The sequence below is a fragment of the Xiphias gladius genome, chromosome 20 (genome assembly GCF_016859285.1).
Source record: "Xiphias gladius isolate SHS-SW01 ecotype Sanya breed wild chromosome 20, ASM1685928v1, whole genome shotgun sequence".
NCBI classification, from domain to species: domain Eukaryota; kingdom Metazoa; phylum Chordata; class Actinopteri; order Istiophoriformes; family Xiphiidae; genus Xiphias; species Xiphias gladius.
The window spans coordinates 20,000,429-20,024,962 of NC_053419.1; the positions used below are offsets into that span (position 1 = coordinate 20,000,429).

Below are 24,534 nucleotides of genomic sequence, written 5' to 3' on the forward strand. Positions count from 1 at the left end.
ACCCTTTCATCAGATATCTCCCCTTCTCCTCATATCATGAGACGTGTTTGAAGTCTTGTGTTTATGCTCTGGATGAATTTCTTTTTCCTTGCTTAGGAATTGGGTGACCAGGGGATTCGACTGCGTTCCTATTCCTACTCCTCCCCAAAAATCACTTTGCGACCAGCACGTTTTGCCCGGGATAATCACACTTCAGATATCAGCCCTGGTCAGTAACACTTGGTCTGTTAACTGCCTCTCATACTTATAAATGCAGTCTAACACATAACTAACAATGTTTCCATGAACTAACTTCGCTTTTGTGATGGTCACTAATGGGGCAGCCTCACAGGATGGATGGTTTTTTTTAAATGCTGTTAATTTTTAACTGGCTTTCATCTGTAGATAGTTTCTCTATGAAAAGAAAGTACAGTCAACTCCCAATGAATGTATGCTCTTGTAGCAATAGTTCAGCACTTTTGGAAATAAGCCCTTTTGCTTTCTTGCAGGGCACTAGATGGGAAAATCACTACTGCACCCATGTCTGTCGGTTTAATATGAAGCTAGAGTGAGAAGACGGTTAGTTTGGCCTAGAATAAAGACTGGAAACAGAGGGAAACGGCTAGCCTGGCTCTGTCCAGAGATAACAAAATCCGCCTACCAGCGTCTCTAAACCTCACTAATTAACATGTTGTATCTTGTTTGTTTAATCGGTACAAAAACAAGAGTGTAAAATGACCAGTTGTGGTTCTGCCGAGGCTTATGTGTCAGACCGTTTCTTGGCCAGGAGCAGTGACTTCCTGGAGTCTTGTCATCACAGCCAGTTTGCAAGACCTGGCCAAGAAATTGTCTGGCACATAACCCCCCCGCCTGAAAGTGTCTTTTGTATGGATTAAACAAATGAGATATAGTGTGTCAAGCAATGAGCTTTACAAGTTGTAATAGGCAGATTTTGTTACCTTTGTACAGAGCCAGATTAGCTGTTTCCTGTCTTTATGCTAAAGCCAGGTAGCTTATGCTACCTGGCCACTGGCTCCAGCTTCATATTGAAAGTCCATAAATGAAAAAGTGGTATCAATCCTTACATCCCACTCTCAGCAAGAAAGCAAATTAGCGTATTTTCCAAAATATCAAACTTCTCCTTTAACAGTTTTCTTCAAATAGAGGGATTCTATTTTTTTTTTCCCTTTTCAAAGATTCACAATAAGCCTGCACCACTGCGTGAAGCAGTGATTTAAGAGCTCTCGGTGCGGAGTTTACTGTACGTGGTGATAGTCCGAGCCCTCTGTAGCTGATGTGTGAGCAGCCCTCTGTCCACTGTGCCCTGTAGATGCCGTGCTCCACAGTGTCAGCCACAGCCGATCTCTCCTTCAGGCCCTCTCTCTGTCTAAATCTCTGTCTCTGCTCCACCCTGGTAGTAAGTACCGGACGCCTGCAGCCGTCACACTGCGCCAAGGCCCTGTATAGCCAGCACGTCGCTGTCAGTGTCAGTGGTCGTGTGTGTGTGTGTGTGTGTGTGTGTGTGTGGGGGGGGGCAGAAAGGTTATTATTGTAAAATGATTCAGCTGCTGAAAATGAAGGATTTAGAAAAATCTGACTAAATTCAAAGACAAAAAAAAGGGCTATTTCAGTATTTTTGTTTTTACAACGGATCACATGACTACATGTAATAATGAAAGTTGTCTCTTGAAGTGACGAACCCACAGAGAATTATCTGACTCCGACCTGACTGGCATTTTTGGTCAGATCTGCGGAGCTTTATAGGACGTTTCAGCTCATTGTTTTGGTTTTCTGCTCTGCAACTTTGATGGTTTTTTTTTTTTTTTTTTTTTTTTTCCACTCTCGCGGCTCTCATCACTTCCAGACGCAGGCAGCTGTTTTCACTGAAAAAGCTTAGATAAGTCGACTGCACGCTACCCGATCAGCACCAAGCAGCAGATACACAAAATTAGCAACTAGCTGTAGAATATTTAGCAGCTAAAGAGCCAGATATTTTCTCCAGGACTTAATGAAGACCAAAACAGAGCTAAAATGAGACTGAATATTGGACTTTCATGACTAGAAACTCTTAGTCATGAAAACTTAGAAGACTGTGATGCTACTATATGCCATTGTTTTTACAGCATGTTTTCACAAAAAATCAGTTTGTGCAGCTTTTAAAAATTGTGCAGTACAGTACAGTACTTAATCAGTTTTACCTGGTCTAAAATATAATTACTATTACAGAAACACGGTTCTGAAGTTTTGTTTTGATCCTATGTGTGGAGAAAACCGTACCTTCTATCATGACTGCCAGCTGCTGATCACATTTATCGGCCTTTATCCAACATTATTTGAAAACACAAATGACGTTCCCCGCTGAACACGAAATGAAAATTTGATATCAACAGCTGTTTTTCCAATCATCACCTTAAATGTAAAACCTATTATTTATGTGAGAAAAAGCTCGTGCTGAAGTACAAATTCATGGAAAATAAGTAAAAAATGAGTTGGGATTAGAATGGGGGATTTAAACTATGATCTAAGAACTACATTAAAATCATGGAACTGTAATAACCTTGGCGAGTGTTTGCATGTGCCTCCGAGCGAATCTGTGTCTGCGTATGGCTTGCCTAGCTGTGACACTGCCTTATTGTAATCAGAATGCTAGCGGGTTTACAAGAGGCTGTATTCAGATGCTTTTATATGAACCTATTTAGATGGTGAACAGCTCCTCTGGCATGTAAATGAAACCCGACAGCCTTTCTTTCCCCATATATTTGCTCTGAAAACGTCACATATTAAGAATGAAGCTTCCCATTGTTTGTTACCTAGTTTTACTGAATGTCATTTTTTTTTTTTTTCTGCTACCTGCCTCTGTCTGGGCGCGGGTCACATTTTGATTTTTATGGATCTTTGGTGCAACATGTGCTTTTTCCTGTCAGCTTTAATCATGTTGTCAGGTTCAGGAACAGTCAGTTTAATAACTCTTTCCATTCTTTATGTTCACAGAGCAAAGAGCCTCCAGTATTTCAGAGCAGTCACATGAGAAAAGGTATTTATGCTTTATATTTAATTTAAGTCTTATTTGAGTTAGATTGTTTTGCCCTTTTTCTGCTTTTTCGGAGTTTCACTGTTACTTTGTGCTAACACTAAATGACTCAGCTTTTCACATCGCCCTCACTCACTGGGGCTTTTGCTCTCAATTGAAATTACACTACATCTCACCAGATATGCAATCCGCGGCGGCGAGAGCAACATACATGTGTAACCATGACGACTAGGTTGATTGGTGACAGCGGGCACTCAGAAGTTCGCTGACGTTATGTGGCTCTTTTGTCCTCCTGAAGCAGAGCTGGTTTAATGTTTTGATCCTTTCTTCTTCTCCCAGTGACAACAGCGGTATCGACGTACAGATATCAGTATGACCCTGAGTGACTTCCAGCCTTGTTTTTTTTTTTTTGTAACGCACAATGCCTTTGCTCTGTTTTTTCATTTGTGGCTTACAGTGTCATCTTGCCCCTGTGTGGCTTATTTCCAGATACGACCAGCTGCATCATGGCCACATGTCACCACGCGTGACAAATTTGCACATGCAAATTATGCTTTATGAACTGAAAAACTGCAGGACCTATTATAAAATAAGGACAGGAAGTGGCAGCGTCGAGGCTTTATATGGCCTCTGTTTGCTCTAGGAGGAGTGGTGCTGATTTAAAAAAAGGACATCCTTTACACTTCCTGTTCCACTCAGCCTATTTTCGCTGCCGTTTCTTTAGCAATGATGCCAGTGGATATTCCTTCGGCCACTTCATGTATAAATACCCTAATTGAACTGCCGCACTTCAGTAGCTCCCCCTAGTGGAAGATACCAAAAGGACTCGGGGTTAAGAGAAAGTGTAAAAGGCTGTAACAGCGAGCATTATTTCTTACGAGATCCAACAGATTATGTGCTTATTTTGTTGTGATTGAAGTAGAGCTGCAGCTATTAGTCAGTTACTCAATTTAAAGAGAATTAATTGGAAACTATTTTGATAAACATTAGAGTCAGATTTCAAGAAAAAGAGCCAAACACTTGATGGTTCCAGACTCTCAAATGTGAGAATTTGCTGCTTTTCTTGGACTTACATTATGACAAATTGAACATTTGGGGGGTTTGGGGCTGTTGATCAGACAACAAATAAAGTTAATAACATAACCTTATGCCCTAGGAAAATTTGATGGGCATTTTTTTCAAAGTTTTCTGATGTTTTATAAACCAAACAGTTAATCAGTTAATCAAGAAACGAATGTCCAGGTTAATTAATAATGAATATAATCATCAGTTACAGCCCTTTTATGAAGTAAACAACCAGGCTCGTGTCTTTATATTTGAGTGTAGCGTGTATCATTGGCCTTCGTGGCTTTTCATCAGCATTAAAACACTGCTGTGTGTCCGCTGTTCTTTACAGGGAGGTTAGGTTCCGTAAGCGTGCCCAGTCTGCCGATGATGAGGGCAGCATGGAGCTGGCAGAGTCCCTCCAGCATCTCACACTATCAGAGTTCCTCAAAGAGTATGTGTGGCTTGAACTCCTTCCGTCTGTTTGAGCTTCCGTCCAATATGAACAAACGAACCTACAACTCTACTTACAGTATGACACGTTTGGCGCCTAACGACAATAGGCCGCAAGCTCCTGTCCTCCCCTTGTTTCCTCTCCTCTAACACCAGAACAATAATCAAGTCGTCATTGTCTTTTAACAGTGCACAGCGAAGTCTGTCATCGTCATCTTGCACGTCTCTAACAATCTACTAATTTGAATGTACTTTCACAGCGCAGGGCTGCAGAGAATGAACACAAATTTTGACTAAGAAAGGGTCAGAATTTTGTTTTCACTGCTTTCCCTAACATTTATTTTACCACACACTGTGGAATATCAGATGAAGTTATATGTTTGGGTGAACTGTTGAACTAACCGCAGCCGAGGTCGTGAACCAGTCGTGTGCTTGTGTATTATAAGCATATAACAATTACCCGTTGTACATTTTCACGCTCACATGGACCCTCTGCCTGCCCCTACACAAGCCTGCCATACTTGATTTTTGTTGCCTTGTAGGCTTATCAAGAGGAAAATCAAGACTTTAACAACAAACACAAGAGTGACATTTTTAGTGGTTATAATTATAGAAGACAAATCCAAGGTGATGGAGTGCACTGATATTGTTTTAACTTTTCAACAGAATTGAAGAAGAGGAGTTAGACAAGTACAATATCCCAACCAAGGTGGAGTCAGAGAAGTACAAGGTCATCCGTACCTTCAGTTTTCTCAAGAGCAGGATGTCCAGTACACGCAACAAGACCAAGGTAAACACGGATCACAAGCAGTCCACGCCTCTGCTGTTACACCCATCAAAACTTAAACTTGAATTAAAACTACAATATGCGGATTAACTAAACAAAGCAGCAGGGGTCAGCAAATAGGTTGATCTGTGAGCCAGTTTTTTTCAGAACTCTTCGATGGGGGTTTTTTTGGGGGGGGGGGTCTCAGAGGAGTATTTTGTTTCCTTCGAGAGCAAAATGGATTTATAAAAAGGGTTGTTTTAATATTGTATCCAAGGGCAGATGTCAGTTTTCTCTTGTCAGAGTTAAAGCAGCTTCTGTTAAAAATGAGTCATGTAGGCCTTTTTGTGTTGTACTGCAATACTGGAAATGTAATGACCAAACCGTCGCCTGTTTCATTTATGGTTAAAAAAAAGTACTGTTGTTGTTGTTGTTTCTCATACCTTTAAAATAATTATTTTTTTATCAGCACGTCATGTCTCATGAGAGGCAAATCGCTGATTATAATCAGATGTTACAAAGAAATGTTTATTGGGATTTACATGAGCATTGTATTTACATTACACCCCCTACAATAGATTTGCAGAAAATAGTTTTGATACAAACTATAAAAGGGAAAACTTAAGCTTTTGTTGGGTGGAGGGCCAGACTGGGCCCGCAAGCCGTTATATGCCTACCTCTGCTGTAGAGTCAAGCCAGCTTTACATGCTACACTAGTCTCTCTTGCTAGTTTAATAGCTGAAAAACACACAGGATATTTCCATTGAAGTGTAAGCTCTGCAGATGAAGACGTGCACATACCGGCTGATTGAATTTTTTTATTCCTACAGCAGTGTTTGTGGTATTGAATATTAAAACAGTTTAGTAAAGACCAGAATTCCAGGTCGAGACTCAGGTATGGAATATGCGACTCTGTCTTTCTGCCCTCCTGGGAGACAGAACCAGGAAATGTTTCTGGGAATAACTCAAGGTCAGAATGACAGACCAAACATGGTGTCCGGCCTCTTTCCTTTTAATGATTAATCCCCTGTTGTTGAGTCAGCACAGAGAGTGGAAGTCCTCTCCGACCTGCATCTGTTGTTTATGCCATGCTTCACTTCCTTCTCAGCGGACTTTCTTACGGTTTGGAAAAAGGCGGGGATTCCTTCCAGGCTCATTTATCTACCTATATGTAGGAGAGTTTACTCTGCAAACAGAAACTTGACAAGGATCTCCACCCCGGTGTATAGAAACATGAATTAAGGCCCGCTTTTGGCCAGAGTTCTTAGGTGTACTTGTCAATCACGTGTTTTCTCTGTCGATGTGGCCTCTTTGTTTACACCTATGTCTCTGACATGGTTTTCGAAGGCGAAGGGGAAGGACAGAGAAGCCAAGGATAGGCAGCTGAATGGACATCGGTTCGCGACGGGGGCCTGCTTGGGCCCCACCGTGTGTGTGGTATGTGACAAACCAGCATCTGGAAAGGACCTACTGCATTGCTCCAGTGAGTGAAATTTTTAACTACAAGAAGTTGACATTCATATATATGATATATATATAATATATATATATTTTTTTTTTTTTTTTGCAAAAAATTCACAAACATAAAAATTGTTCCTTCCTAGGCTGCACTGCCATCGTCCATAAGGGCTGTAAGGAATCTGTTCCCCCATGTTTGAAGGTGAGTGTTGTCCTGAAATGTTGGGGAAAAAAATAGTTTTAGCTGCTCGTCTCTACCGGAGCCTGTCCTTGTGTCATTTGTCTATACGCTCTAACTAGCCTCTCTCATATGTATTACTTAGAAACTTCAGGATAAATATGCTGTTACCATGGTGAAGAACAGGACAGCATCCCTCCCACAGAGTGAGTTTACAGGAAAAGGGTCAACGATCACTAACAGTCCTCTTAACAATGAAGTGCATGCAATTTCCTGTTTGTAACATTTCTTTGTGGTTCGACTGGGGATGTCGGTGTCATGTAGGCTAATGTGGGGTGGTTCTCCCACAGATTTCACAGTGAGAGACAGTCCTCCTCAATGTGTGATCCCCATCTCTACCTCTCTACCTGTCATGACCCCGAAGGAGAAGAAGGACACCGTGACACAGTCATGCTCCCTCTCTGGAAGTTTCCCCAACAGTGACAGGTCATTAAACTCTCAGCCTCTATAAATGACATCATATGATGTGGTGATATTGGTAAAAACGTTGTCATGATAATGCTCGTCGATGTTCTTTGTGGTTACAGTCGGCTCAGTGAGAGTTCAGAGACAGAGTCTGATGCCGTGAGGGTGACCAGCCAGTCAGAAGAGCTGCTGCCGACTCCAATGTCCTCCACCTCCACGGACTCATCCTTTGGAGAAGGTGTGAGATGAATAAGGCTCATTGTTTTAGGTTTTTTTCTCAGGTTTCCATTGAAAAATACCCCCCAAAAAAACAGATTGGTTTCCAGTTTTTACATGGATTTTATATCCCCCATGCACCCAAACACTTTGATATTACAAGGTTGCTTTGTGACCAGCATAGCTCAAAAAAATTGTCCAGTAATAAGAAGTAAATAAAAGAAAAGGGAGAAAATGTAAATGTAGCCCAACCCACACGTGTCAAGTGATCACAAAAGATTTTAGATATTTATATGCACTGGAAGTTTTTAAAAAGCAAATTATATTAGTCAATTATAATATTAATGAATCTGAAGTTGGAAATTTATTTGTAGAATACGGACATCCCAGGTTGAATTTATTTGTACGTTGTTTTACATTTGTTAAACCTGGTTGGTATATGTTTGTTTGTAAACAACAGAAATTAATCACAAATCCTCATGCACATTTTTAAGTCCTGTTTTTATTTGTGGATCATGTTTTATGAGCGATGAGTCAGTATTGAGACTAATTTCTCTCCGGATAATGAGCCAAGGGATGAAACAGTAAATTGAGATGCGTAAAAATAAAGAGCCCCGTCTCTTCTCAGTAAAAGTTGAACACTAATTAATGAAAATGAATCCCGGAAGTTTTGATTAAAAATAGTTTTGTCTCTTTTTGTATCTACAGACTGTGTGGATGGGTACATCCAAAGCGACATCTTGGCTGATGCTGTGGATTACGAGGCGGAGACGTGGAGTCTCGCAGTAGAGCACAAGTTCTGCAAGCGGCAGGACAAACGAGCTGTCAAGAGGCAGGATGTTATCTATGGTATGCAGATGTCAGAGTTGTGCAAGCAGACCACTGGAATGTGCCCTTTTCCACCAGTGTCAGTATTTCATATATAAATTTGCTGTAACCGCTCATAATTGTTTTAAGATTGCTATGATTGAGTCAGAGACTCAGCCTCTTACAGAGATATAACATGATGTATACATATTTTTAAGTGACACGCACATTGAGCGTTTACCTGTTGAACCTCTTATGCAGAGCTGATGCAGACTGAGATTCACCACCTACAGACGCTGCACATCATGGCGGAGGTTTTCCGGCGAGGCATGAGGGAGGAAGTGCAGCTAGATACGGAAGCGGTGAAGCGGGTCTTCCCCTGTCTGGACCAGCTGATTCTCTTCCACCACACCTTCTTCGCTGCCATGAGGGAGAGGCGTCACAGCTCAGCCCAGCCCCAGGGACACAGGAACTACCTCATCCAGCGCGTAGGAGACGTCCTGCTCCAACAGGTTGGTCTTCTGAGACCACCTTTCTCTTAGGTGTAGCTGATGGAAACTGGCGCAGATATGAATCACTGCGTGTGTGTGCGTGTATTTTTCTGCAGTTTTCCGATGAGAATGGGGAGAAAATGAAGCAGGTTTATGGAGAATTCTGCAGCCGTCACAACGAGGCGGTCAGCTTTTTCAAGGAGCTCCAGCAAAATAACAAGAGATTTCAGATCTTCATTAAGGTACTTGACAAATTTATCTCTCTTTCTACCAATTCTAAATAAAAGCATCACTACCCATCACTACTGCTCAGGGGGATGTAGCATAACTCTTGATGCTACTTTTTCAAGCAACAAGGTAATAATTCTTTGGTGCGACGGAGGGAGATCCCGGAGTGCATCTTGCTGGTAACCCAAAGGATTACAAAGTACCCAGTGCTGCTGGAGAGGATCCTTCAATATACTCAAGGTAAGTCATCTACTGCCATCTGCTGGCGTAACTTGTCACATGGCTACACTAGACCCAAGTCCTTGTCCAAACAGTGCTATGCACAGTATTCCAGTTGTAAATATACAGCTAAAACATGACATATCCTTCGGTCTTGGTGTATTTGTCCTTCTTTATCCCTCAGAAGACACAGAGGAGCATGCCGGCCTTTCCAAAGCCCTGGCCAAGATCCGAGAGGTGATAGCAGCCGTGGACTTGAGGGTCAGCGAATACGAGCGGCATCAGAGATTACAAGAAGTGTGGAGCCGCATGGAGAATCGCAGCTCGGCCAAGCTGAAGAACGGACACACTTTCCGCAAACAGGACATGATGGGGCCGGGACAAACGCTCAAACACCAGGGCCTGCTCCTGTGGAAGACTGCCACCGGTCGACTGAAAGGTGACACTGGCACACAGTATACTGTTGTTTTATTACTGTGAGATTTTTGCATTTTTTATTTTTATTTTAACATGCATTTACATGACGGAAATAAACAATCTGGTGACATGACAATGTTTTCCTCCCCCCCACAGATGTCCTGGCGCTCCTTCTCACAGACACAGTCATCTTCCTACAAGAAAAAGACCAGAAGTACACGTTTGCCACTGTGGTACGCACAAATTAATTGTGTGAAATACCCAGCTGTAACAATAATCAGAATGTTACACCCTATTACCTGTTTTCACATAATGTGAATTATTTTGTGTTGGGCCACTATTATCTTGTAAATGGATACTTTTCCCTGCTCTAATGTGATCCAGGACCAGAAACCTCCAGTCATCGCACTGCAGAAGTTAATAGTGCGAGAAGTAGCAAATGAAGAGAGAGGGATGTTTTTGATCAGTGCATCAGCCGCCGGGCCCGAAATGTACGAGGTCCACACGTCATCCAAAGAAGAACGAAACACTTGGATGAGGCTCATTAGAGAGGCTGTAGAGAGGTTTGTATACGTCTGGGTTTTATGTGTGTGTGTGTGTGTGTGTGTGTGTGTGTGTATGAACTGAGGAAAAGGACGATATTGAGAAACTGAATGCGAACATTTCACCAACTCGTAACAGTTTTTCTAACTTTCTTTTACTGTTGCCTCTGCTCAGCTGTCCGGAGGAAGAGGAGGAATACACGAGTGAATCCGAAGAGGAGAAGCGAGCTGCTGAGGCTCGTATTCAGAAGATCAACAAGTTACAAGGTACTTGGAAACGTGTGACGTCCTTTATTTATTCAATTTGTTTCTTTACAGTCTTAAGTATTTATTACCCCTGAGTTAATATTTGACATTGCTTGATCCTTGAACCCTGTGAACTTGTGTACCAGAGAGTCTGCTGAGCCAGGACCAGCAGATCTGCTCCAGCCTGGAGGACAAGCTACAGATTTACACAGAGCTCTCCGCTCTGAGTGGGAGGACGGACGCTTCGGCAGTCGAACCGCGACTGCTCGTCCAGCCGCACTCAGAGGAGCTGCCCCAGCCTGCCGTGCTGCTGGCTGCGGCTCTGCAAGAGGGTGAGACGTTTGACATGTACTGCACACTGCATGTACAGACACCGACATACATTACAGTATTGTTTGTTTATAGCTTTCTGACAATGCATAAAAAGAATGTGAGATCATCATTATTATTATTATTATTATTATTATTTTAAATTGGTATTTGCAAGATTTTTTGCAAACTGAATAAGTAAATGTAACACTTTACTTTAACCATGTGTTTAGCATCTTATAAAGAAATGCAATCTAATTTTTTTTTTTTGGGGGGGGTGGTTATTGTATGTTTTTATTTTTCCAGTACTTTATACAGTACAAACTGTCACACAAAACTCAAACCCTCATTCGTGGCAAAAGCTTGTAAGCACATGAGCCACGCCGAGATGCACGCTTAGCTTCTCACTTGTGTTGTTTTTGTTTTCCAGCTGAAAACCTTAAAACCACGTTGTCCTCCAAGGCCCGTCCTGCATCCAGTCACAGCCCAGACTCTGACACAGACTATGAGTTTCCCGTCAGCCCTGCTACACTTGTAGAGCTCCCCTCAGGTTCTTCCGAGCCCTCAATTGAAAACCCCGAGGCCAGTGAGGGGAGTTGGACTGAGGCCCCTGTTCTTCAGTCCCCAGCTCAGTTGCAAAAAACGAACAGAGACGACATTGACTCCAAGGTACAAGCGCTGACGCTTTAGCATAGAAAATGTATTTAGCTTATAGCTTGACCTCGTGATATAAATTTAAATGGAAAATTAAATAGATTGTTTGAGTTAAATAGTGATGCAGAAATATGATATAGTCTTTTTCCTATTACTTTAGTTGTGATGGTGGGGATACAGTGGTATTGCGGAGGTATTATAGGTCATTATAGGCTCCTACTGCCTGCATCTGAACGTCACCTCTTTCCTTTTCTTCTCAGATGTGTGGCTCAAGATTGCCAGCAGTTGTTTTAATAATTCAGTACGCTGTATTAGAATTACATTTCAGTCTTAATGTGATGAATCATTGATAAGCTCATAATAAAGGAAGAAGTCCATTTAGTTCCCAAAGGTATTGCGGCATTAAAAATGGATATGGAGACTTATTACAATTACCATGCCACAGTTGTGCTGCCGTTTGCAGCTTTTCGTGAACTGTGAGGTAAATGACTCTGATAAGAGAGAATCATTTTCGTATCAACTGCTGTGCGATAACTCAACCCTGAACAGTTTGGTAGGAAACCATGTGGCCTCAAGGGGGCGCAAATGTTGCATGAATGCAGCTTCATATTTTGACTCCCCAGTAGTTTGCCCTGAGAGGTATTTATTTGAAGTTCCCAGTGTAACTCATTAATTAGCAGAAAATATGTGACCTTTACATAAAAACTTTTGCACGAAAAAACACAAAAGACATATTAATCTGAATGTTGTATGTGATTTTGTCCATTAACAGGTTGCTCAAAGTGTACAAAGCCTGACCCAGTTACTCTACAGTCTGCAGGTGAGTAGATTACTCAGTATACGGTTGTAAAACCACCAGCTACTTTCTGCCTCTCTCACAGCCCTCATCTATATTATCATCCAGTCAGCAAGTCAACAAACAAACAAAGCCCCCTGTGTTCTCACCATGAAAAGACACTTGCTATGTTAGTGTCATACTCAGTCGAGATGAAGGCTTGAGGCTGCCTGCACGCTCCAGCTTCAGCAAACAGAGAATCAACACTCCGCTCAGCTGTTTGAAGCCAAAGGTAGCGAGCTACGGGAGACAGGATCCTACTGATCTCTTTTCTACTGAGAGGCACAGGATGGTCTTTTGTTTCACTACACACACAAACTCCTCTTTGGTCTCAAATGTAAATTTGTGTAGAGAGAATATGTGTGTGTGCGTGCGTGCGTTTGTGTGTGTGTGTGTGTGTGTGTGTGTATTTGCATAAGGACCTACGTGCACACAACCTTGCCTGTCTGTGTAGGGCTGAGGGTTTTCATCACATTGTCATTTTCATATACAAAGTTCTTTATCATTTATTACATGTGAACCTGAAAACCGCAGTTCTGCCAGTGGCGGTGGGATCATTTCACCATGTAAAGACCTGCTGTTCCCTTGACAGAAAAAGTCAGGGCACCCTGCAGAGCCCGATCATTATTTCCATCACTTTCAAATCACCTCCTCTTACTGCCTGTTGTGAGGATGCACATGTGGTTAAAGTAGTGGTTAAGCCTTTGCATTTTCACGAGCCTCATCTCTGTGCCCTTCCCTCTCTGTGCCAGGCTGCGGTGACCATCCAGGACAGCTGCTACGAGGTTCAGAGGCTGCTCCTCCGAGAGACCGGGCGCCGTTCTCCCCACGCCCAGCGACCCTACCTCCCAAGCATTCGGGGCAACACCCTACAAGAACAGGAGAAGCAGCGTAACCTGGAGAAGCAGAAGGAGGAGGTGGTGGCGGCTCAGCGGCTCCAGGACCGACTGCGGCAGGAGAAGGAGCGCTGGGAGAGGGATTGCCAGGCGAGGGAGAGCCAGCAGGGGGAGCAGGAGAGCAGGCTGGAGGAGAGGGAGAAGCAGTGCCACCTGGAGGCGGAGAGGCTGAGGCGCGAGAGGGAAGAGCTGGACGAGCAGCTGGAGGAGTACCAGCAGAGCCTGGAGCGGCTCAGGGAGGGCCAGAGGAGTGTGGAGAGGGAGCGTGAGCGCCTGGAGAACCAGCAAAAGCTGCTCCAGACCTGGAGGCACAGCCGGCAGAGGAGCCTGCCCGCTGTGATTCCTCACATGGTCATACCTCTAGATGGGCAGCAGGTAGGGGGATGAACACAACTGTTTCTTCCGTCAGTGGATTAGTCATCTGTCATTATATGCTTCTGACCAAAGCTCTTGACCCTGACATGAGTCTGTCAGATATGTAGAGGTGCAGTGTTTACGGAGTATTTCTTGGCTAAAGTCATTAATGAGAAGCTTTTCTCCGACAGCTATCATCCTGAGTTACGTTGGTTCACTCATTTACACAGAGCAGCTCAATCCCCTCTTGATATACGACCTGCGATAATGAGAGCAATTTCAGCATCATTTGTCTTAGTGCTTCAGCAGCTCCACTCACCAATAAACATCTTCATGATTGATGATAATTAAACCGTTGCAAATAAAAGCTGCGACAAAATAATTAAAACCAGAGGCACGCAGCCCAAGAAACCAATCAATCGTGTCCGAAAGGACTTAAATTATCAACACTTTGTTTGAAAAGCACTACAGTGAAAGGTCCTCCACAGCTGGAAGGCAACGAGGATAAAGGGTGCACTGTTCTCTGTGCCCTTTAAGTTTCAATGTAATTCACATGAGAAAGCAGCAGCGGTGAAATGAATATAGCAGATTTAGCCTCTGCAGGGTACAGCTTTGTGCTGCTCAGTTCAGCAGGTGTGACTGTTCAAAAGACACACACAGAGCACTCGAACGGACAAATGACCAGACTCGTGTTACAATATTCCCTCCCTCCCTCATTAATTTACACACCACCTTGGGCTTTTACAGGCTAGACGTGATGAGGCTGTCCAGGCTTTTTGCAGACTTATTTATTTCCATTCATCTGTTTTAGTCAGTGTTGAGGCTGCATTAACAGCAGTGGTCTGACAAAGGCGTGCAGAGGCAGTGGAGGTCCTAATGTTCCCCTGCTAATGTTTTAGCCAGAGGCAGCGGTTCATAAGGGTCAGAGACAGATCGAATGACGTACACACACACACACACACACGCACACATGCACACCACCTCTCAGGTCCTTTCTAATTAGCTGTGCTGCCTCGGCTCAGCAGTGGAAAGGCCGTGTTGAAAATGTATAGTCATTTGGGTCTTTTCACCCAAATGACTATACATTTTCCCGCTTACCTCTAGTTGTATCCAGCCATGCATTTTGTTAGTTTTATTTCCCTAAGGTTTGAGATATCCATCTCTAATAGTCTTGCCTTTACACCCATCCAGTGGAGGTTTGTTTGTGTCGCTCAAAGCAATGACAAATTACATTTTTGAAAAAGCAGCAAAGTGTCTTCTCAAAACAGTCTTTCCATTGCTCAGGATAATCCGCAGAACACGCTCTGTCCAGTTATTATGGAAACTGCTTTCTACAGAAGAAATAGTCCCTATAAAAAAAAATCCCAGTGACAGTGAAATAGAGTAAGTACTTGTTCAATGCTCGTGAGCACCACAAAAGAAACCCCATTCCCTTCCATTGTATTGGTGGTGGGGGGAGAAAATGTCAGAGGTGGATATCTCAAATACTGGACAAATAAATAGAGTGAGTCACTGTAATTTCAGTTTTATAGAAATAGATATAAAGGTCTATAAACGGAGGCCGTTATAGGTGAATTGTCGAAAGGCTTCACAGGTGAGGAAACCATCCAGCCATCGATGCCCATTCTTTCTCTAGAAGCGCTCATCTGGGCAAGATCATGAGCTCCCACTGAATTCATGTGCACACTGTGCTCGATCTTCATCTTTCAGCTCTGTCGCTGAATGTGACCGTGACATTTGTTCCCTCCCTCAGGACTCGGTGGCAGGTCAGCCCCGAGACCACGCTGGTAACGGCTCCATGTTTGTGAATGAGGCTGCGTTCGTCAGCACCAGCATCAACAACCGCCACGTCCACCACAAAAGAAACGACCCCAGTGCACACAACTGTCTCAACACCCTGCTGGCCAGATCCAACAGCAGACAGCCCCCTATAGCTAAGGCTCCTCATAATCCACACTCTGCCTCCCAGGGATGGGTGATGGGGAGAGGGTACCTCTACAGCCCTGCCGGAAGGCTGGGACTGCAGCGAATTCCCGATGGTAAGAATTACTATCAAGGTAATGTTTTATAATCTGTAAAATGCAAGCAAAAAAGCCGAAAATGCCTTTTGCAGTTCCCTGAAATCCCAGGTGAAGTCTTCAAATATCTTGTTTTGTCCATCCAACAGTCCATAACCCAAGATGTTCAGTTTGCTATCATACAAGACTGTGTGTCCCAACCTTTGTGTCTCTTGACCCCTAAAATAAAGCACTATCTACTTGGGACACGGCATCACAGTTGTCAGAACTCTATAGGTTACAAATTTCTCACTTCTAAATTACTCAGATTTTATCATTTGAATACAGTTTGAGGTGCAAACACGTAAAACTATATATATTTTTTTCCCCAAAAAAATGAAAAGATTGGAGATTAGAATTCAAAAACTCAAGATCCCTTTAGATGTAACTTGTGACCCGTTTAAGGGATCTCGAACCCCAGGAAGATAGGAATGAAGAAAAGCAAGTTTGTTGCTCCTACTTGAAAAGTGACTTAGTGTAGACACATTTTTTAAACCTGATACCTCGAAGAGAAAGACATCAATGCTACAGAGAAAGTGATTAGATTTTTGAGCACTTAATTACATTAATTCTCATATTATGAGTAGGAAACATTTTTTTTACTAAAATCTTTGTACTGGACAGTAGTGTGTCATTCTGTCTCTCTCTCAGCATAATTGAGAAATCTGCTACCTGTGAGAATGCAAACAAACGCTCCGCCTGCACTGGTTTCATCCATGTCTGTCCTTCCTCTCAGTTAATCAGTGTCTCCTGAAAACGAAACCACCCCATCCTCCCCACCACCTCCACCTGCGCCGGCAGCAGGCTGGGGGCCCCCGTCCGCCGAAGGAAAAGAAAATCAATGGTTTCTCTATCTATCGAATGGCAGGGCAGACAACAGCATGTGAATCACAGTTCACGGGCTATGGCTGACTGATTGGGACATCGATTTGAAAAAATCTTTAGAAAACTCATTACAGCATGACTTGTCATCGCATCAGGCGAAGGGAGGGGGAGGTGAAAGGAAGGGAATGAGCTACGTAGACGTTTATTAATCTGTGTGTCACTCAAGAGGTGTCAGCTACACTCTCACGTTTGCCACGTCCCCATTCCTAATCCATTCATGCACACACTCATTCGAATATTCACGGCAGGCGGGGAAAATTACAGCTTCCATGTGACTTGTACCTCAGCCCTTATAAAAACGGGGTCAATGTTAACTGCACCTGATGTGGAGTTTCTGGTATTGTTTACCAGCTATGGCATTTAGCACAAGCTCTTCCGCATTGATCAGTTTATTAACCTTTCCTCGTTATTGAGCACAAGCAAGCCCCCATGAAACCTGAGTCACTTGTTAACGAGCCTGTCGTGAATACTGGGCTGCTGTCTGCAACGCAGGGTGCATTGCATTTGACATCTACCCACAATCCTTTCCTCAGCGGATCCCACGAGGGTGTGCGATGAAATAGTCTTAGACACTAGAATAAATTTCCCGATCTTCACATAATTTCCCATCAGAATGAAACCTCTATCAGGAGTCGTTTTAGGATTTTATGTGCACTCCAGAATTTGAAAGGTCCTTTTGCGGCCACATAGTGGATCACGCGCTGTCTGGTATGTGGAGGAACCTGGTATATCTTTTTTTTTTTTTCCTGCTAAAAGAAAAGGAATCTCTTTCGAATGCAAATTCTCCATTGTGCCGCCAGTCACATCGATCAAAATAGGATCCAACTTCTTATCGTCACCTGAGCATGTGAAGATTTTTTTTCTCATACACACCCTTTTTCGTTCAGTGGATTTCCATAATTTGTTCCTGCACAATGTAATCTTGGGGAACCAGTTGGATGGAATTTTCTGAACTGACGTCTCATCTGATGAGTCGTATCAGGTTTTTGTTGCTCACCTTTTCATACAAAGGATGAGAGCATCATGAGCAGGCTGCCAAAGAAAAGAGAGATGAAACTGCTGCTCTTTAGAGTATGTGGATGAATTCACACCTTGTATAATGTGCTGCGTTATGCACAAACCTGCTTTGTGACTATGTAAAATGGCATCAATGGCTGCACAGTTATGGCTGAATGACACTAATGATGATTGTGCAGAACAGAATAAAACAACTTTTTTGGTCCCGCCAGGGTAGGAAGTTTGTCTTTGTCAGACCTATCAAGACAATAAACACATTAAAAAGCAATAAATGCAGTAAAAATAATCGCCACTCACTTCACATATCATCAGAAATACATCAATATATGTGCAAATGTTGATACAGCTTAATGAAATCTCCCAGCAAGGGGACATTTTACTGCTTTTTGTTCATCCAAGGTTGTTTTTTGTGGAAGACCTACGATTTCGCAGGTTGTTCTAACACCCTTAGCCATCTGGTTTTTGTTCGCCACAGTCATCAATCCAAACTCAGATATTAAACACAGACATTGGGTTTGAGAAACCCAATAATATGACTTCAAAATTGTCTGTGGAATCCAGTTTGTCAATGTATGTTCCCAGATACAGAGTGTGAAACGTTTTAAGGCATGTTTTTTACTGCATATGTGAAAAAGTTATATAAAGTCTTCTGTGGCTCCAGGTGGAGCTGAGCAAAGTCTGATAACTGCCTCAGGTCATGTCACTTGAGTCACTGTCTGCTGGGTCTGAAGACTGCAAGTTTAAAATGTGGGGGAAAAAATGTGGGTGTGTGGAGTTAGAAAGAATTGAGCTTACCAGATCTCTGTAGGATGCCTCTCATCTCTGCTTCGGGCCAGCACCTCCAGGCTACATTAGCTGCTACTAGCATAACACACCCAAATCTTCAACTAAACTGTCAGCGGTCGAGCTGCATTGGGGGTAACGTAGGCGGCAGGTTTTGACAAGGAAGAGGAATGCGTGCAGTTTAATAAAAGACGACATCTCTGCTTCCGCTGCATTGGTTTTGATCCTTTTTTTTTTTTTCCTTTTTTTTTCTAAATGTCCACCAATGTTATTGGAGTGCAATGCTAAATCAGTTGGGTCCTCTTTTAACAACTTCCCCAGACGGATCCGATGGTGAAATGGATGGCAATGGACCCGTGTGACTTAAGATTAGTCCCCATGTTTTATCAACATCGATTAGCAGGGAGCTAGATTTACACCATTTGTCCTAAATGCATCCCTTGGCGAAATAATCGCAGTTGCCTTAAATCAGACAAACTAAAGCCATATCACCAGCAGTTTAACATTACTATCCTGCAGTTGCATTTTCATTGGTGTAAGACAGAAAATAACTCCTTTGGGGTCATTTTTTTTCTTTTCTTTTTTTTGCTCTTCAAATGTTATGCAGCACTAACAGTTTTCATTTTTTTCATGAATAGCATCCATTTGCTGTCTGTGTTGTAACATATTTATAATGCTAAAATCCTACTTAATGGAAAAAGCTCTTCCTCAGAGACTGAGAGTTTTTATCATCTGGCTGAGCACTGATGTCTCATCTATCAGAGGCCAGGCCTATATGGTGGCTAACAGAGCTACTCTAACACACTCTTATATAATTAATCAAACAGAGACACTTTCCTATAGGGACACAATGAGGCAATTTATAGTTCAAGCCATCTGTTACCATGACAGCACACCTGCCCTAATGCTAGACGGCACCCGCCACGCACACGAATGTAAGAATGCTAGCACAAACACAGACGCATTTTCAACCAGATACCACCCACAAAAGCACATTGTCATTCAGATCTCAATTAATTGATCCTCAAAGGGACTCCTCTTATTATGAAAACAGCACGCCTGAAGCTGGAGATGCAGTATTGTTGCGCAAACACACTTCACACACATCTTGGCTGTTCACCCTTCCTCATTTCGGGTCTTCTCGTCAGCCGTGAAGTGCGCGGAGGCAGGTGTCATCGAATCCCGACCATGACGATTGATTAGGTTGACAAAGATGATGATAAGAGTGACACTTTAAGTAGAGGGGGGATGATGGATGTCCTGAAAATCTTTTTGTTTTCACTTTCACTCTCATGCTCCAGTGCAGGAGGGAGCAGCAGGCTGAGCTGCAGCAGCTGTGGCTGATCTATTTGCTGTTAGTGATCAGATGAGTGGGCTGAACAATTAGGCTGAGCTCATTAAACAGTTGCTACATGTCTCATCCTGTTGATCATTTATCAGTGGTTACTAAATCATTAAGTCTTTTAATCTGGTCAATGTATTATCAGTGTCAGTTGCTGCATTTCTTCTACATAGAGTATAATAATGTGTTTTTTTTTTTTGTCTGCCCACTCAGATCATAACAGTCACAGCTACATCGGGGAGACCTGGTCATCAACAGCGAGCGGATCTGATCCGTATCCGGAGCTCCCGCATCCCAGTGACCATCAGCTGGACCTCAGTGCACTGGTTTCCTTGGAGACTGACAGCGGTGGGGAGGAGGGAAGGGAGGAAACCATTGTGTACCTCTGAAAACTGATAAATATCAGACTCTTAAAAAGCCAACCCAGCACTTGGAGGAAGATAAAGACATTCATGAAGCATTAGAACCAGGACCGGATCAGGGCGGCTTCAGAAAGTTTTTCCCTGTAAAAAGGTTTTTCATTTATTGTGTATAGGAAAGATGTTTTGTGGTGTTTTTTTGTCTTTTTTTTTTTTTTTGGTGAAGCAGAGAGTTACTGGAAACACAGACAGAAACGGAGATAAAGAAAAAACCAGTTGCTTCAGACTAAGTCTCACGTGTCATGCACCTTAGTTTGAGGCACCGCTAGGTGTTCAGTGTCTCTGTACTTTCTGTTTTCTTTTCTCTTTTTTTTGTGTGCGCGTGTGTGTTTGCGTTTCTGTGTGTGGTCTTCATTGTCTGCCTGGGCCCCTGCAGCCACACCTTTCCCCCTCTCTTCCTTCTAGTGTCCCTCGCTCACTGCCTTCCTGCCTCAAGTCCCACGTATCTCATCTCTCGAGCTCTATATTTATTAAATTTACCACAGAGGGAGAGGAAAGTGTCTACCTAGTATCAGTGAAACATCAGGCTGCATCTCACTAGTGGATGATTGTCTTTGCCGTGGAGTAAACTGCCCCTCTTTCATTTATCAGACAGGCTGTGTTTATGTACAAGCCGGGCGTAACAAGAGGCACAAAACATTAGAATTGAAAGATGAGGTGCGACAGCGTCAGTCCCACGTTTTTCCATTTTGCTGCCCGTGGCCATCATTTATTTCTTTTTGTCTGAAGCACGTTTTTCATTTTAGGAGAAATAAGTGCAGATGTGCATTGAAAAAAGACTTTGCAGCTGTTCTAACATGTCGATTTTATTAGAGCGTAGAAATTCCACCACAAAAGCCTGAGAAGGCATCTTTTGAGCGCATCTGTTCCTGCAAAATTTAAAAGGAAGTTGTGGAGCAGGAAGATGACAATAAGAAAAACATATCGGGCCTGACTAATTTAAGCACTAATGGAATTATGTTCACATATCTCTGATGACGTTTTTGTTTTCTTTCAGTTATGCTTCATTTTTAGTCGTGCTAGCAGCATGGCTCCAGGGATACCAATGTCTGTCAGTCAGTCGCTCCGCCCCTTTGGTCCAGACTGAAATATCTCAAAAACTACTGGATAACTTGTCGTGGAATTTGATTCAGACTTTCATCTGCACCTCAGGATGAATTCTAACAACTTGTGATCCCTTAACTTTTCATCTATCGCGATGTCAAGGTCAGACTTGTAATTTGTCCAGTACATAACCAAACACCTGCGAAACTAAAGACATTCCCATCAGTGTCAGCTGTACTTTGTGTTTAGTGCTCATTATCAAATGTTAGCATGCTAGCATGCTAAAATAAGAGGATGAATGTTGTAAACATTATAGCTGCTAAACATCAGCATGGCAGCATTGTCATTGGGAGCATGCTAGCATGCTAACATTAGCATTTAGCTCAAAGTGCAATTGCGCCTTAGTACAGTCTCGCAGAGCCAGTAGCATGGCTATAGACTCTTTTGTCAGTTGTTTTTTTTTTATTTTCTGTTATTCCCTTGTCATTTCTCCATTAAAATCTCATCGTTGCTATGTCTTTACAAGCCGTAAAGGGTGGAAGATGTTATCCTGAAATCTTCTTTGCAAGCACCCAGAACAATTTGAAGTTGCCCTATACCCAATGCTGTTATGCTTAACACTAAACTATTAGACTTGAATATTCATGTAGTATATCTACTTATTATCTCTCATGGGCATTTTTATTCGTAAAGAGCTCCCTGTGCCAATGCTATAGGTGTCTCATGATGTTTTTAAAGACACTATAAAAGCTTAATTGGTTTAATTACTGTTGTAGTCTTCTAATGGGACAATAAGGCAGTGGCAGTATTTTGACGTGATTTTAGTACCATGTATATATGTTTGTGCTTTTATTTATTTATTACAGTGCAAAAGAGTTTTAACGTTCTACAGTGCTTTGTGAAGGGTTGTATTGTAAATAGAAGTGTGCCTGTATAAAGCAGGTGTGTTTTTTTTGTTGTGTACTCGTGCTATATACTCAGACATGGCTGTACTGATAAAATTACTTTTACTGAACTTAGTAGAGTTGATAGTGCTTTGTTTTTCTTTAGGCTATTACATGGGACTTTGTGAAGGTGCTAATACAGTAAAACAGCGAACTGGTTGAAACACAAACAAAATGTGCAGCTTGTCTACAAATATCACTTCAGTTTTTATGTCCCTGGTCTGAATGTGAGGCAGTGTCAACAGATGTGTGAACGAGCTGCCCGTTCAGTCGCCAGCAAGTGACAGGTGGTGGACCAGGTGCACGAATGTCAGTAATTTCCTGTCTGACTGCACCTCTGAAGTTCGGTCACAAAAAAAAACCACATCAGTATTGGATGAAAGCGATATGGTGTGTGGCAACAAACAACCTTGCGACCGAATTGGCGCTCCACTACATTGTGAACACATTTAAGATTTGAATGCATTTAAAGATTCCGAACAATCAGAACCTAATTTCATGTAAGAATTAATGTAGAATTAAAAGAGACTCCTGAGTTGGAGCTCTCAGGCTTTTCCTGACAGCAGATATGTATTTCATATGCTTCACCTGTGTGTTGTGTGTAGCACGTTGCTCTTTTCCCTTTTTAGACAGAATAGCAGATGCCTGAGATCAACAGGGTTTCTGTTCTAACCACAATATGCATGTTATTATTTCACCAAGGTGCTGCCTACAAGCACCCAGTCTATTCCTTGTTAGCAGTCCTCAGTCTTTTTATAGCTTATTAAATTTTGCTTCTTTAAATGTAATTTAGAGGGAAATCCAGAGTCATTCATGTTTTAATAACCATGTATACCAGTTATCATGTATTGATTTCAGGAATTTAGCTAAAACCTGATTAGATCTTAGAGAATAAGAGCCAGTGCAAAGAGATAACCACATTTTGCATATCTTTCTCTTTTATTCAAATCCTCTGATCACGTTTTAATCTTAACCAGATACAAGCCACCAAAATGTGCCAACTTGTTTTGATGATTTTTGAAAAAACTACTAATAATGAACTAACACTGTCTATTATTTGCATTGATTTTGACTGTATATTCCTAGGAGATTTTCATATTTATATTGACATATTGAACTCCAAAGGTAATACTGCTAAAGAACCTACTTTGAATGAACAACATGAATTGATTTAAATCTTATTCACCGGATGGACTACTTTGTGATGTATTTGAGTGAACAAAAGTATGGAGTACCCCAAGGATCGATTTTTGGGCCTCAGTTGATTCTCTCCATTCTACCTTGAATTATGCAAAAAGTTTTTTCTGTGAATCCAAAGCCTGATAGCTCGGTGACTGCCATTGTTGCCCCAAAACTATTCAAAACACATCAGTGAGGCACACTGCTGTATTGGATGTTCCGCCATTACCATGAACACGGGCACTGTAGTTTTATTTTGAGCCAGTTTCACATACATCGTCCTGTATGCTGTAAATATTCACCAGCACCAAATCTGTGGCTTAAATAGTCCCCAACGAATGCACTTTTTACTCCTGTTTGAGTAATGTTTGCTAAAAACTATAACGCCCATCTGTTTTAGGAAATCGATCTTTAAATAATAAAGCTACTGTACATTTTTCTGAGATTTAGGATTTAATGGCAACCAATGGACATGGTGCTAAGAGCCAGGTTAGGGTAGAGAGCTCTTACTCAAGGTAACCAAGCGTTCACTCTCACTTTCTGTTTCATTTAAATTAAAATGTGAAATCTGTAAACAATCTTACATTATAATTTTTCTCAAATGCTATTCATAACTTCTTGGTTGTTTGCTTGTGTTTTTTTCTTCTTCTCCTTTGTGTCTGAAAGGATTAATTTTAAGAATATGTATTTCTTATAAAAGAAAACAAAAATACTTTTGATGCTCAGAATACTCTGATCTACTTCAGTGTTACGAACCCTCCAGGCCTCTCAGGTCAACTAGGACTGTTCTACCTCCAAGTTTTAAAACAACATATCGTGAAGCAGCAGTTACTTTCTCAGCACCACAAATCTGGAGCCAACTTCTAGGAGATCTGAGGACCTGCTCCAAATCTTACCTCTTCTAAATCAATGTTTTTTCCATTTACCACAGCTTTACTAAAGTTGGGGCTGTTTTTGCACTTTAACCAGACTATAACTTTAATTATTTTGGCTAATATTCTGTTTTTATTTTACATAATTTCATATAATTAAATCTTAGTTTATTTTATTTTGATTTTCGCCACCTTTTAAATGATTTAATGCATTTTCATTCCTTATATAAGCACTCTGTGTTGCATTGACTTTTCCCAATCTGATCTTTTACATTGAAGCACCATGAAAATGTGGTGACACCTCTGTTTGATCCTCTTCCTACTCCTGGTAGCCCTTCAAGGATCCATTATACTTATCACCTTTGCTGTTAAAATGGAGGTTACAATCCTCTTCATCAGCTCTT

General features: G+C 42.1%; 1 protein-coding gene across 3 annotated transcripts in view; it reads left to right on the forward strand.

Annotated features, from left to right (window-relative positions):
* The window catches only part of arhgef28a (Rho guanine nucleotide exchange factor (GEF) 28a), a 41,203-nt gene extending 19,885 nt beyond the window's left edge, over positions 1–21,318 (forward strand). For 2 of the 3 annotated variants that reach the window (XM_040157384.1, XM_040157385.1), the window contains exons 13-35: positions 97–208; positions 1,310–1,396; positions 2,971–3,013; positions 5,174–5,297; positions 6,621–6,756; positions 6,878–6,933; positions 7,055–7,115; positions 7,260–7,395; positions 7,497–7,612; positions 8,299–8,439; positions 8,659–8,909; positions 9,005–9,130; positions 9,239–9,356; positions 9,520–9,774; positions 9,909–9,985; positions 10,137–10,315; positions 10,470–10,561; positions 10,687–10,872; positions 11,280–11,518; positions 12,276–12,323; positions 13,091–13,609; positions 15,342–15,627; positions 19,886–21,318. In XM_040157384.1, the coding sequence (XP_040013318.1) occupies positions 97–208; positions 1,310–1,396; positions 2,971–3,013; positions 5,174–5,297; positions 6,621–6,756; positions 6,878–6,933; positions 7,055–7,115; positions 7,260–7,395; positions 7,497–7,612; positions 8,299–8,439; positions 8,659–8,909; positions 9,005–9,130; positions 9,239–9,356; positions 9,520–9,774; positions 9,909–9,985; positions 10,137–10,315; positions 10,470–10,561; positions 10,687–10,872; positions 11,280–11,518; positions 12,276–12,323; positions 13,091–13,609; positions 15,342–15,627; positions 19,886–20,061 (3,564 nt within the window). In that variant the 3' untranslated portion in view covers positions 20,062–21,318. The remainder of the gene's footprint in view (positions 1–96; positions 209–1,309; positions 1,397–2,970; positions 3,014–5,173; positions 5,298–6,620; positions 6,757–6,877; positions 6,934–7,054; positions 7,116–7,259; positions 7,396–7,496; positions 7,613–8,298; positions 8,440–8,658; positions 8,910–9,004; positions 9,131–9,238; positions 9,357–9,519; positions 9,775–9,908; positions 9,986–10,136; positions 10,316–10,469; positions 10,562–10,686; positions 10,873–11,279; positions 11,519–12,275; positions 12,324–13,090; positions 13,610–15,341; positions 15,628–19,885) is intronic. The other variant, XM_040157386.1, reaches the window with a different exon arrangement.
* Positions 21,319–24,534: the final 3,216 nt, after the last annotated feature.